At 46.6% G+C, this 13,341-nt stretch overlaps 1 protein-coding gene across 1 annotated transcript; it reads left to right on the top strand.

Moving 5' to 3' along the window:
• Positions 1-575: 575 nt before the first annotated feature.
• Positions 576-1,543, top strand: LOC125548309 (heavy metal-associated isoprenylated plant protein 43-like). The gene is made up of 3 exons (XM_048711956.1): positions 576-699; positions 827-902; positions 987-1,543. Exons 1-3 carry the CDS (start codon positions 691-693, stop codon positions 1,403-1,405), a joined length of 504 nt encoding a protein of 167 aa, XP_048567913.1. The 5' UTR covers positions 576-690; the 3' UTR covers positions 1,406-1,543.
• Positions 1,544-13,341: the final 11,798 nt, after the last annotated feature.

Genomic DNA, 13,341 nt, shown 5'->3' with positions numbered 1-13,341 from the left:
TGATCAAAGTGTCATGGATTTTAGAAGAGAGTGGTACCCCTCGAATTAAAACTCCAGTTTGGATGGGTTTGGGGATCCAATCCTAGCAGCTGATCAACTTGTTCACAGAAAAATTCAAACCGGGAATTCTAATGCAATTGCAACACCTTGTATTGATAACCAAGTCCTTCTACCAGCAGTTAGAGCAACGACTAGCATGACCAAATCCTAGCCAATGGTACAGTGGCATTTGAGTTGACTTAATTTCTCAGTTGCCACCGTATGCAACTTGCGGAACGTTCCTTGATTTCCTCGGGTACATACACGGAATTGCCGTCTGTCGTTCTCATGATTGAAAATGCAAGCGTGTTGGAACTTTGAAAGGCCCACGGCTTTGACATTTCCACGGATGAAAAAACATAAAAAAGGAAGACGTAGACTGACCAATTCGGTTAGGAAGCTATGGTATATCTACGGTCTCAAAGTATTCTTTCGACCAGTAGCAGCGGAGTGGTTAGATTAAACACATCTAGTAGGAATATACTCCGACGACTACGACCAATTCCCAACCAATATGGGGGTTGCTGAGTTGACTTCAGATCATATATAAACTGACTTGGAACGAGGCATTTCTCACATAACTTCAGACAGCGCCTTGCTCTGCACACTCAGGAGTCCGCGTCGACCTCAGATCCAAGACTAGCTCACACCATGTCTAAGGTAATTGGCGACCATATTCTTCGTTCTGCTTCGCTGTCTTTCGAGGGTGTAGACATGCCGTTACGATCATGAAAACATTTGTAGTACTGAATTTATGCTTGTGTTTTCGCTTTCGAATGGCCTGCAGAAGATTGTGATCAGAGCCGATCTCGTCGGCAAGAAGTGCACGAGTGGGATCCTGTCAATCGTTTCCAAGCTCGAGGGTATATCTCTCTCTGACTCTCTTCCTCCCTGTATATCCTGCACCGCTTGCTGCTTCTCTTTACCGAATGTACGTGGCCCTCCAGGGATCAAGTCCATGGTGGTCGACGACGACAAGTGCACGCTGACGGTGGTCGGCACCGTGGACCCGGTGTGCGTGGTGCACCAGCTGAGGAAGTCGTGCTACGCCGCGTCCATCGTCAGCGTGGAGGACGACAAGCCCAAGGAGAAGAAGACCCCCTGCCAGGAGGCCTGCGAGAAGGCCTGGAAGGACAAGTACGAGAAGGCCTGCAAGGAGAGGTGCGAGAAGGCGTGCAAGGAGCCGTGCTGCGACGACTGCGGCGAGAAGGGGACGCCGTACGCCGGCCACGGGTACCGCTGCACGCCGGGCTGCTACTCCAGCCCCTGCGGCCTGCCCAGCTGCCACTACTACAGCTCCGGCTATGGCTACGGCTACGGCTACGGCGTGCGCGCGCCGCCCCTGGGATACACCTGGTACGAGTAGAGGTCCCCCGGAACCGGAGGATGATGCGCCATGCGCCGCCCAGGGGCACTGTCATGGCGCGTATGTACCTGGAATCGTTACGATTTTACCATGTGTGTGCCTGTGTGTTTGGTTCCGTAGTTCATATGCTTTGTGTCACGGTTGTTGGCTTGCTGCAGTTTGCTTTCTGTACGGCGATGATTCCCTGGTTACTTCAGTCTTAGTACTCGGCAGTCGGCACTCGGTTGTTTCTCATAAACAAAGTGAAAACCCAGAAAAAGATTATTATATGAAAACGAACCGAAGAAATTGGTCACGAATCGTTGCCCCGTCACGCCCCCGACACTACTAGGTCGCCAGCCCCCACTGCCTTGTTCAGTTGGTGGAGACTTTAATATTATTATTAGGAATTGCAGTGAAAAAAAAAACTCAATGAGCCTAATCATTGGAGCTTTGTGCTTGATGCTATCATTGGGCATGCAGGACTTGAAGAAATACCATTAAATGGTAAACGCTATACCTAGGCCAATAATTTAGCTGACCCAACTTATGGAAAATTTGATCGGGTCATGTGTTGTCCTGAATGGGAGGAGGGATATCATCTGTCGGTACTTCAAGCTTTTGCTAGAGAAGTCTTTGACCACACTTCTCTATCCCTTGACACTGGAGAACATCCTAATGAAGTTCTAGATTTGAGAACTCTTGGGTGCTAACAGAGGGATTTACAGAATTTCTGTGTAAAGTTTGGAGTGAAACCTACCATGGTGACAGTTTAGAAAAATGTCAAGAAAGATTAAGAAACTTGAGGAAAAAGGTTAGAGAGTGGAATAAAAATGCAGATGCTTGGTACAGAAAAATTAAGATTGAAATCATTGGCAAGCTGGATGTCATAGATAAGAATACTGACGTCATGGGGCTTACTATTGGAGATAGATAGAAGCAAAAAAAGACTTAAGAGAACGATTGGCCAGAACTTTAAAACAAGAAGAAATGAAATGGCTTCAGAGATATAAGGATAAAGAAATTAAAGATGGAGACATCAATACTAGATATTATCATGCTAGGGTAAATGGTAGAAGATGTAAAAATAGAATCATTTCCTTGGAGCGGGATGAAGGAACTATCGAGGGAGAAGATTTAATTAATGAAATACATTACTGACTTTTATAAAAATCTTTTTGGGCAACCTGATTGCTCACAAATATCTCTACATCTACATGACATTTCTCAAATACGTGCATATGTTGCATAGGAATTAATTAAACCCTTCTCTATGCAAGAAATTCATGATATTGTGTTTCAAATGAAGAAAAACAAATGCCCGGGGGCAGATGGGTTCCCTGTTGATTTTTATCAGGAATTTTGGGAGTTAGTTAAGTGAGATGTGAAAGGGCTTTTGGATGATTTTGCTGAAAGAAAACTTGATATTGCTAGACACGATTATGGAACCATCACCATTGTGCCAAAAACTGATGATGCCAAAGAAATTCAGAAATTCAGACCCATTTGTCTTTTAAATGTTAGATCAAAATTATTACGAAGATTTTAATGAATGGACTTAGTAGAATTGTTTTCTTGTGATCTCTAAGACACATACTGCTCTATGTCAAAGGAAGATATATTATGGAGAGGGTAAAGTGTTGCATGAAGCATTGAACTCTATTCGTCATAGAAAACAAAATGCACGCTTTTTAAAAGTCGACTTTACAAAAGCATATGATAAAATTAAATGGCCATTTGTGATCCAAATGTTAAAGATGAAAAGATTCCCTGATAAGTGGTCTGATAGGGTTGTGATGACCATGAGAGGGGGTAATGTAAGAGTTAAAGTTCATGATAAGATTGGTCCCTGTTTTAAAACCTACAGGGGGCTTAGGCACGGAGTTTGTAACGCCCCGGACATACCCGCCGGTGGTCGTTGCTCCTGGCGGGATCTAGAGTGGCCCCACAGATCAATACTAGTTTTTCTGCGCACTTTGTCCTCACTCGTCCGCACTGAGCATGCTTAACTTTAGAGTTCTGTCCGAAAGAGCTCCCGGAAAAGAAGGAATTCCTTATTGATATGAGTAGTCTATCATCCCTATTAAGCCAGGCTATCACATACACCCCCACTCAGAGGAACCGACGTCCTCGTCGGGCCACAGGAACGTTTCCTCTTGGCACATATGTCTGTGCATCCAGTCCAGTACATGTACCATGTCGTGTGCCATGACGGATCACAAACGTCATGAACAAAATGACCGTGCACCTGTCTGCAAACATCCGTGTAACTGCGAGCTCGGCTCTGATACCAACTTGTAATGCCCCGGACACACCCGCCGGTGGTCGTTACTCCTGGCGGGATCTAGACTGGCCCCACAGATCAATACTAGTCTTTTTGCGCACTTTGTCATCACTCCTGCACACCCGGGAGCACTTCCCGGTCGGTCACCCATGCTGAAATTACTACAAGCTGAGCACACTTAACTTTGGAGTTTTGTCTGAATGGGCTTCCGAAAAAGAAGGAATTCCTTATAGATATGAGTAGTCTATCATCCCTATTAAGTCAGGCTATCACAGAGATGCTCTGTCCCCCTTACTTTTTGAGCTAGTGGCAGATGACCTAGCTGCTATTATGGGAAAAGACAATATAAATGATTTTGTGAAAGGGGTGCATGTTGAAAACATTCCTCATGGAGTGAACATGTTGCGATATGCTGATGATATTATTTTCCTACTACAATATAAAATTGACTACGCTAGAAATCTAAAATTTAATTTAGGGGCTTTTGCGTAGATGTCTGGTCTCACAATCAACTTTCATAAGAGTTGAAAGCACAAGTGCTCCCTGGGTGATTTTGGTAATTAATGTCAACATATGTCTTGTTGGACTAATGCTTCTACCTAGTATGTTTCAGATAAGTTCAACAATGGAGTGGCATGGACTAGAGGATGTGGAACCCTTTCAAGATGCTGAGGACAAAGAATTGGCTCAAGCTCAAAGCTCAGGACTCTATATTTTATTTTAGTGATCCAAGATCACATTGAGTCCATAGGAAAGCCAATACTATTAAGAGGGGATGAGGTGTTGCTCAATGGCTTGCTTGCTCAAAGTGCTTAGTGATATGCTCCAAAGCCCTCAACCACTTTCTCATATCCACATATGTCCCAAACCAATAGTCAAACTCGGCCCCACAGAAACTTTCTATCCGGTGCCACTGAGTTCTCTTGACATAGCCACTGCCAGAAACCCTAATCAATTTGGTCTCACCGATGGGATCTCGGTCTCACCGAGATGGGCTTGCAAACTCTCGGTTGCCTATTGTAATAATTTCGGTCCCACCGAGACATGCAATCGGTCCCACCGAGTTTGCTTGGCCAACTCTCTGTTTTGCTTATTACCCAAATCGGTCCCGCCGAGTTTGTGTAATCGGTCAAACCGAGATGAGGCTTTACCCTAACCCTAGCACATCGGTCCCACCGAGTCGATTATATCGGTCCCACCGAAATGCCTAACGGTCACATTTCGAACTAAATCAGTCCGACCGAGTTTCATGATTCGGTCCCACCGAGTTTGGTGATTTGTGTGTAACGGTTAGATTTTGTGTGGATGCTATTTATACCCCTCCACCCACTTTTCATTCGTGGAGAGAGCCATCAAAACATGCCTACACTTCTAACATACATTTTCTGAGAGAGAACCACCTACACTTGTGTTGAGGTCAAGATGTTCCATTCCAACCACATAAATCTTGATCTCTAGCCTTCACCAAGTTGCTTTCCACTCAAATCATCTTTCCACCAAATCCAAATCCTGTGAGAGAGAGAGAGAGAGTTGAGTGTTGGGGAGACTATCATTTGAAGCACAAGAGAAAGAAGTTCATCATCAACACACCATTTGTTACCTCTTGGAGATTGGTGTCTCCTAGATTGGTTAGGTGTCACTTGGGAGCCTCCATCAAGATTGTGGAGTTGAACCAAGGAGTTTGTAAGGGCAAGGAGATCGCCTACTTCATGAAGATCTACCCAAGTGAAGCAAGTCCTTCGTGGGCGACGACCATGGTGGGATAGACAAGGTTGCTTCTTCATGGACCCTTCGTGGGTGGAGCCTGTCGTGGTTCTAAGCCTGACAGTAGAATGGGGGGTAGGGATGTAGAGGCAAGATCCTAGCTATGGAGGAGTTGTACACGCGAGTTTTACGAGTTTAGGCCCTTCTCAGAGGAAGTAACAGCCCTACGTCTCGGAGCCCAGAGGCGGTCGACTGGATTATATGCGTGTGTGTTACAGGGGGTGCGAACCACTGTCCCTGAGGAGGGGGGGTGGCTTATATAGAGTTCGCCAGACCCCTCTCGCCCTCAATTACAAAGGGTTTAAGGTACATAAAGATGGAGACATTACTAGTAACGCCTGTATTTAGGTGCTATAAATGATAATTAAGCCTACAAATAAATGCTCGACCCAGAAACTTATGAAAATAGAACAAACTTGCGGATGGAGCTCGATGATATAATGGCCAATGAGGAGCTCTTCTGGCTCCAACAATCCAGTGAGAGATGGTTGCTAAAAGGGGACCAAAACACGGCCTTTTTTCATCGTGCGGCCAATGGTAGAAAACGGAAAAACACTATTCACTCCTTCACTGATGGCGAAACAGTGATTGAGGGCACAGATAACCTACTGGCTCATGCCACAGCTTATTATAAGAATCTTTTCGGACCAGCCAGGGGAAACATTTTTCACCTGTCCGCGGATACCTGGTCGGAAGAAGAGAAACTAACAGAAGAGGATAATATACTCCTGACCAGTGAATTCACGGAGGAGGAGGTTAGAAACGCATTATTTGGCATGGATAGCAATAGGGCCCCCGGCCCAGATAGCATCCCAGCTGAGTTCTACAAACACTGCTGGGACTTTGTTAAAACAGATATTATGCGCTTGTTTCGCGCTTTTCACAATAACACCCTGGATGTGGAACGTCTGAACTATGGGGTGATAACCTTGATACCTAAGACCAATGGTGCTAAGAAAATACAACAGTACCGCCCCATTTGTCTACTTAGATGTCCTTATAAGCTAATTACTAAAGTAATGGACAATAGAGCAGCCATCTTTGCTGATAAACTTATTAGCAGACACCAAAATGCTTTCATCAAACATAGAAATATCATGGATGGGATCCCCACTCTCCATGAGATCTTGCACCACACACACCATAAGAAGAAAGTTGGGGTAGTCCTGAAGTTGGACTTTGAGAAGGCATATGACAAAATTAATTGGGATTTTCTCCTTGAGTGTCATAGTAACAGAGGTTTTGGTGAAACCTGGTGTGGTTTGGTGAAGAAGATACTAACTAATGGCACAGTCAGCATTAAGTTGAATAATGTGACTGGGCCTTACTTTCAAAGCCACAAGGGAGTGCGCCAGGGCTACCCTCACTCCCCTTTTTTGTTTAACCTTGCCGTGGAAACCTTGTCTAAGATGATTCGCAATGCTCAAAAGGAAAAGATGATAACTGGGTTGGCCCCAGATCTCATTGAAAGTGGCGTTGCTGTTCTGCAATACGCCGATGACACGGTTATTTGTTTTGAACATGATGAACAAGCCGCTGTCAACCTGAAACTTCTCTTATATATCTTTGAACTTATGTCTGGCTTAAAGATTAACTTCCTTAAGAGTGAAGTCCTGTGTGTGGGTGGAGACAAAAACATCCTGGCAACTTATGCGAACATCTTTAATTGTCAAACTGGTCACTTCCCAATGAAATACTTGGGGGTCCCTGTGAGCTACTCAACTTTGCGCAACCTGGACTGGAACTTTGTTGATGATAAATTCCTTAAGTGTTGTGAAACCTGGATTGGTAACGCTGCATCCTCGGGGGGAAGACTCATTCTCCTAAACTCCTCCCTGTCAAGTATTGTGTACTACTACATGGCAATGTTCCTACTCCCTAAGATGGTGATCTACAAACTGGACAGACATCGTAAAAAATTCTTTTGGCAAGAAACCAACGGCAGGAAACGTCATCACCTTGTCAAATGGACCGGGATCTATAGGTCTAAGAAAAAAGGGGGTTTGGGGGTGAAGGACTTACATAGACACAATATAAGCATGCTAACTAAGTGGTGGTGGAAACTTGAGACTCAACAAGGGCTTTGGCAGGATGTTATCCGAGCCAAGTACTTGAAGAGAGACATTGTTGCCTCGGTTCGATGCAAATTTGGCGACTCGCGAGCTGGAAAGCTATTATGAAAGTTAAGGAACATTATTTCGCTGGGAGGGGGTGAATGTAAAAGCTGGCAACCTGGCTCGGCTGTGGATGGACAGCATTGAGGGAAACCCCCCTTTGAGAATCAGGTTCCCAGAGCTGTATGATATCTGTAACAACCAAGAGATCACAGTGGCCAAAGCCCGCGAGGGGTCCCCAGATCTCTTTAGAAGATGATTACATCCTCGGCTTGCAAATCAATGGGATGAGGTGCAAAAAATGATAAATTCCTGGGTGGTATCTGATGAACCAGAGCAGGTTGTGTGGAAACTTGGAAAAAGCAAGCGCTTTGCCACCAAATCCATGTATAGTCACCTGGAAAGCCGCCTCGCTGGGTGTGATTATAGGTGGATTTGGAAAGCTAAGCTACCTCTCAAGATCCAAATTTTCCTTTGGCAATTGTTTCAAGATGCGGTGTTGACACGAGATGTCATGAAAAGACGCAAATGGGTGGGGAACCCCAGATGTTCCTTCTGTCAGAACAGAGAAACTTCTCAACATCTCTTCTTCACCTGTCCAGTTGCAAGGGTGGTTTGGAGAACGGTTGGCTGTGTGTTTGGCACAGATTTGTGCCCGGATAACATATGGCAATATTTCTCTTGGTGCTATACTTTCTTACCTGATGGTGTCATATTCTATACTTTTGGCCTAGCTGCGATCTGCTGGGCCATGTGGATTTGTTGTAATAGGGCCACTTTCGAAGGCAAAAAGTTGAGATCCCCTTTTGATGTGGTCTTTTCTGCATGTGGCTACATGAACTACTGGGCAGGTCTGATGGTGGGAGCTGATCGAGAGGCGATGGAGCGCGGCGCTAAGATGCTCAAGACCAACGCTGCTGCCATGATGAGGATTTGTGCAGCCCCAGCTAGATCAGCGATGGACTAAAGGATGAAGCTGTCGTCTATGCCTTCTCCTACCTTATCTTCAGTGGCTATTATTGTCCTGATACTTGTTCCGTTTGATGCTTTCGCCCCTGCATGGGCTTTTCCTGATGCTCACTTGTGAGCCATTCCCCCCTGAATGTGGAAGTTACCTCCGGATTCCTTATTTTGCTCTGGTTAGGATAGGTGGTTTTAGATGGCACTGGGTTTTCGCCCCACGGTGAGCTGCTCGATGACGAGTGCTTGCAGTGGGTTTCCCAGTGGTGTCTTGAACCCGCTTTCCCCTTTCCAGTTTCCTTAAGACCTGGACTTCGTATTTCCGTTATGTCAAAGTAATGGAAAGGGGTAATGCCCGGTTCAAAAAAAATAAATGCTCGACCGTTGTTCATGCAGAGTGACTTTAGCTCTTCTGCCCGTCGAGTGACTTTTGCGATGGTCGAGTGACATTGATTCTTCCAAGTGGAACGTCTATGGTCGAGTGGATGATGGTACTCTTGGAATGATCCTGGCTTTAGGGTGCTGTCCTAGGGGAGGATGTCTAGGTTAGGTCCATGACCCTACCCTAGGTACATAGCTTCATCATTAGCCCCCGAATGGTTCAGGGTTCGAGTGGAGAAGGAGTTGATAACCCCTCCGATTCAGCTTTTGTGCTTTGAGAATATCTCGCCCAGAGGTCAAATGAACCTTCATGATGGCTTCAACTGCTTGTTCAGTCGCCTTCATCCATTCTTGGTTTTGTCGAGTGAACTTTCGTTGTTAAGTTTCGAGTGTTGATATGGAACAAATCTTCCGTCCGGCGGGTTGTTCTGCCGTCTGCGGATTTCACGAGATTTGAATTTTGGGAAGCGCGCCGGGCGGGGGAGGCCGCGGTAATCGGGACGGATTAGGCAGGTCCCCTCGATCCCCGCGCCACCTTTTTTGCCACGTATCGCGCGCGCGACTGTTGCGGGATTTGATAAGATCATCCAGGCCTACAAGTCAGTCACTCGGAAGTGTCCTTATATAAGGCACCAGACCGGGGCTTTTGAATAGTGCGCCCTCATTCCCCTTCCTCTTCCTCAGATTTCTCCGCTGCACCTGCTTCTGCTCTCGGCGCCGTAGCTCCGCTCGGACTCGATTCGCTGCCATGGGGAAGGAGAAGACGGTGACATTGGAGCGTGTGAAGAAGGCGACGGCGAAGGCGAAAGGGAAGAGGACCAACCGGGGTGGATCCTCGTCGAGGTCCGGCCTGTCGCCTGGCTGGATCCAGGGCGACTGGATCCGCTCGACGATCAGCCAAGATGACATCGACAATCTGGTTGAGGGGGACTGATCCCCCACGAATCAGCGCGGCTCCCGGGGAACAAGACTGAGCCGCGGCCGCGGGAGGGTGAGTGCGTTCTCCTCGCCACTCATGTCGACCACGGGTTTTCTTTGCCTCCCCACCCTTTCTTTCGTGGTTTCTTGAAATTCTTCGGGGCTCAACTCCACCACTTTACTCCAAACACCATCGTGTACCTTGCTGCTTTCGTGTCCATGTGCAAGAATTTCTTGGGCTGCCGACCGCACTGGGGTCTCTTCAAGCACATATTCACATGTCGCTCCCAGATGGTCAAGAAGGCCAACCCGAGTGACGAGAGGACGCACGTGATACAGATGTGCGGAGGTCTTGGGATCCAACTGAGGAACAAGAGCACCTTCCCAGCTATGATCCTACCCGAGTCGGTCCGAGGCTGGCAGTCGACCTGGTTTTACTACAAGGACCAGCCGACCCCGGGTCAGTCGACTGGACTTCCTCCCTTTTCCATGGCTCGAGTGGAAAATCCCTCCTCCTTGAGAGTGATCCTGGAAGAGAAGGCACAGGTGAAGGTGGTGGTCGAGTGGGTCGTCCAACTTGTCCATGACGGAGTGACTGGTATGGACCTACTGGAGGTCTTCCTCAGTCGACGCATCCAACCACTCCAAGCTCGTGACCATCCAATGTGGATGTACTCGGGACTCGAGGATTCCACTCGGATCCACCCGGAGGATGTTAGTGAGGACACAGTGGAGAAGTGGCTGAGAGGTATTACCGGCAACAAGGATAATCCTCGAGGGTCCAGGAGGGTGGTTCCATTCGACCATTCACGCCAGCCGGAACAGGTACGATTCTACATTGTCGAGTGTCTTCTTGATTTATTATGTAACATATTGTTGATGGTCGACTGTCTTTCTTTTGTTCATTGTCTTTTCATGCTCTTATTGATATGTACTCGATGCCCAATGGAGTGCAGGAGCAAAATGTCGAGGAAGGGGCGAGCGGGGGCGAGAGTGGCGAGTGGCACTCGGATGCAGAGGAGGACGAGGAGAGCGATGACCCGAGTGACGAAGAAGAGGTCGACTCGCCTCCTCGCAGGGAAAGGAGGTCCAAGCACGCTCACAACCTGGCAAACACCCCTGACCTGGTGGCCGCACCGACTGGGCAGTCTTCAAAGCGCCCTCGGACGTCTTCTCCGGTGCCGACTGAGAAGGGACCGAAACAGCTCAGGACTGCGCCGCCTCTTGTGCCGAAACTATTGAAGGCCACATCCTCCAAACCGCGGAAGGCTTTGCCCAGAATCAAAGTGACCATTCCCACCATCTCCGGGTAATCATCTGACCCGATCTTTTGGTCGACTCGAGCAACAGAACATAACTGACTGAAAGTTGACATTTGCAGTGCTGCTACCTCTAGAACTTCTTCCCGCCAATACCGAGACGAGGAAATGGAAGACGCGGTTACCTCCAACCCAGGTAAAATTCTCGTGATCTTGTTCTTGATTATTTGGTCGATCAAATTCTGGCGATTCACTTGGGGTCGACTGATTTATTTGCAGCCCCACCCAACGTTATCGAGCTTTCGGATGATGATGAAGATGTGGCCCCGAGGCCCAGAAAGAACAAAAAAGTAGTGGCTGGCAAGACATCTCAGCCGGGACTGACGACGGAACCAACTGTCCAACAACCTGAAGATGCAGGTGGGGCCTCTGTGACTTTTGTTGTCCCATTGTCGAGTGAGCACCCTGCACCATCGATTGTACCAGTGTTTCCTTCAGCCGCCCAACCCCATGCCTCGGAGCTCCAAGCTGCCGCATCTGGGCCGTCTGCCCCTTTCTTCACCAACTATCATGTTCCGGAAAGCCAGTCGAACGCCGCTGCGGAGGCTATCCGTCAGGCTAACATGATGATGGAGCGGTAACATAGCCAAACAATGGTTTGCTAGGACAAGGTGGGTTAGAGGCTTGGCTCAACAATATGGGAGGCATGATAAGCAAGTGGTAGGTATCGCAGCATAGGCATAGCAAAAGAGCGAGCATCTAGCAAGCAAAGATAGAAGTGATTTCGAGGGTATGATCATCTTGCCTGAGATCCCGCAAGGAAGAAGAACGAGTCCATGAAGAAGACAAACAGACGTAGTCGAACGGGTCCTCACAAACGTGACGTTGTCGGAACCAACCCGAAGAAGCAACACCGGAAAGAAGCACACAACATAGTAAACAACCAACACATGAACATGGCATGATATGCGGTATGCGGTGCATAATGCATGATTTGGAAAAGAATGATTGAACCTGGCCTCTACATGGAAATCCAAGAGTGCCACTGGAAAGGTGAGGTGATTTTGATTGAAATCGATATAAAGATCACCGGAATCAGATGCACGGTTTGGAAATGGCAAGCAAAACAAATATGGCACCGGTCTGCGATAAACAGCAAGTAGCCTTCTAAATGCATCAAGATAAATATGCTACAGCACACAAACATAGCAACAAAATACATGGCAGGGATCCACTCATGATGCTTGACAAAATATGAACACTGAGCTACGGCTAATTCATCCATTAACAGGTTCAAACAAGCATGGAAAAAGTGCAAAAGATAACAAGTTTCAGACTTACTGAAATAACAACAAATCAGGAATTTATCATTAGGAAGCAATGTTTAGAACATGAAAACTACATGCTACAGGGACATATCATGGCAAAGAAAGGCATGACATGAAGCTACCCTAAGCATATAACAAAATTCCCTTAGTGACCATGAGCCAAAAGGGATCAGAAAATACAATTGCAAGCATGTGAACATAGCAAAAACATAAACAGATTCAGACTTAGTGGAAAACTGGAGCATGCAAAACAGTTTAACAAGTAGGCATGTTTACGAGCTCGATGCACTCACTACGTGGCATTGCATGACAAACTAAGCATACACCCATCAAGAAGACATGGCATAGAAGCTATACATGGCAAGAACAACAACATAGCATGCACGGATCAACAACAACAAGCTCGGCAAAATTGCTAAACATGTTAACAATCTGCCAGGAACATTTTATAGCAAAAGTAGAGCTCGATTGACTCAAGCTAGGGGGCTCCATAAACGCAAACAAAGACATGGATGGATATAGCACCACAATATTAACAAAACATCCTTACTGATCATCCTCAAAAGAGGCACGGGTCACTAGGAAACAACATGAGCATATGGCATAAAAATAATGACAGGGCAAGGACTTAGTGAAATTCTAAGTCCCTGAAATTAGCATCATTGAGTAAGCTACTTTACATGCTTGTGCTAGTTACCAAAAATATCAGAAAAATACATGGCATACACCCCTGTAAAGATGGCATGGCATACATCAAAACACATGTAGAGCTCAGGATCCTAGCATGCACACATTAATCATGGCAAAAATGACAAAAGACCATTTGCTGAAACAGATCTGAAATAATCATCACATAGCCCTCTTCCAACAGCATTTCGGGCATCAAGATGAGATCAAATGAAAATCATGCAATGAGAAGAAATGATGTACTCATCGAGACGAACATTTT

Source organism: Triticum urartu, chromosome 3 (assembly GCF_003073215.2).
Source record: "Triticum urartu cultivar G1812 chromosome 3, Tu2.1, whole genome shotgun sequence".
NCBI lineage: Eukaryota > Viridiplantae > Streptophyta > Magnoliopsida > Poales > Poaceae > Triticum > Triticum urartu.
Note: the sequence above shows the minus strand (reverse complement) of the source record. Positions and strands in the feature narration are given on the sequence as shown.

Excerpts from the sequence above, each read along its gene's own strand:
- LOC125548309 (XM_048711956.1), top strand. Across the intron at positions 903-986 it reads AATCGTTTCCAAGCTCGAGG|GGATCAAGTCCATGGTGGTC; the intron begins GTATATCTCTCT and ends GTGGCCCTCCAG.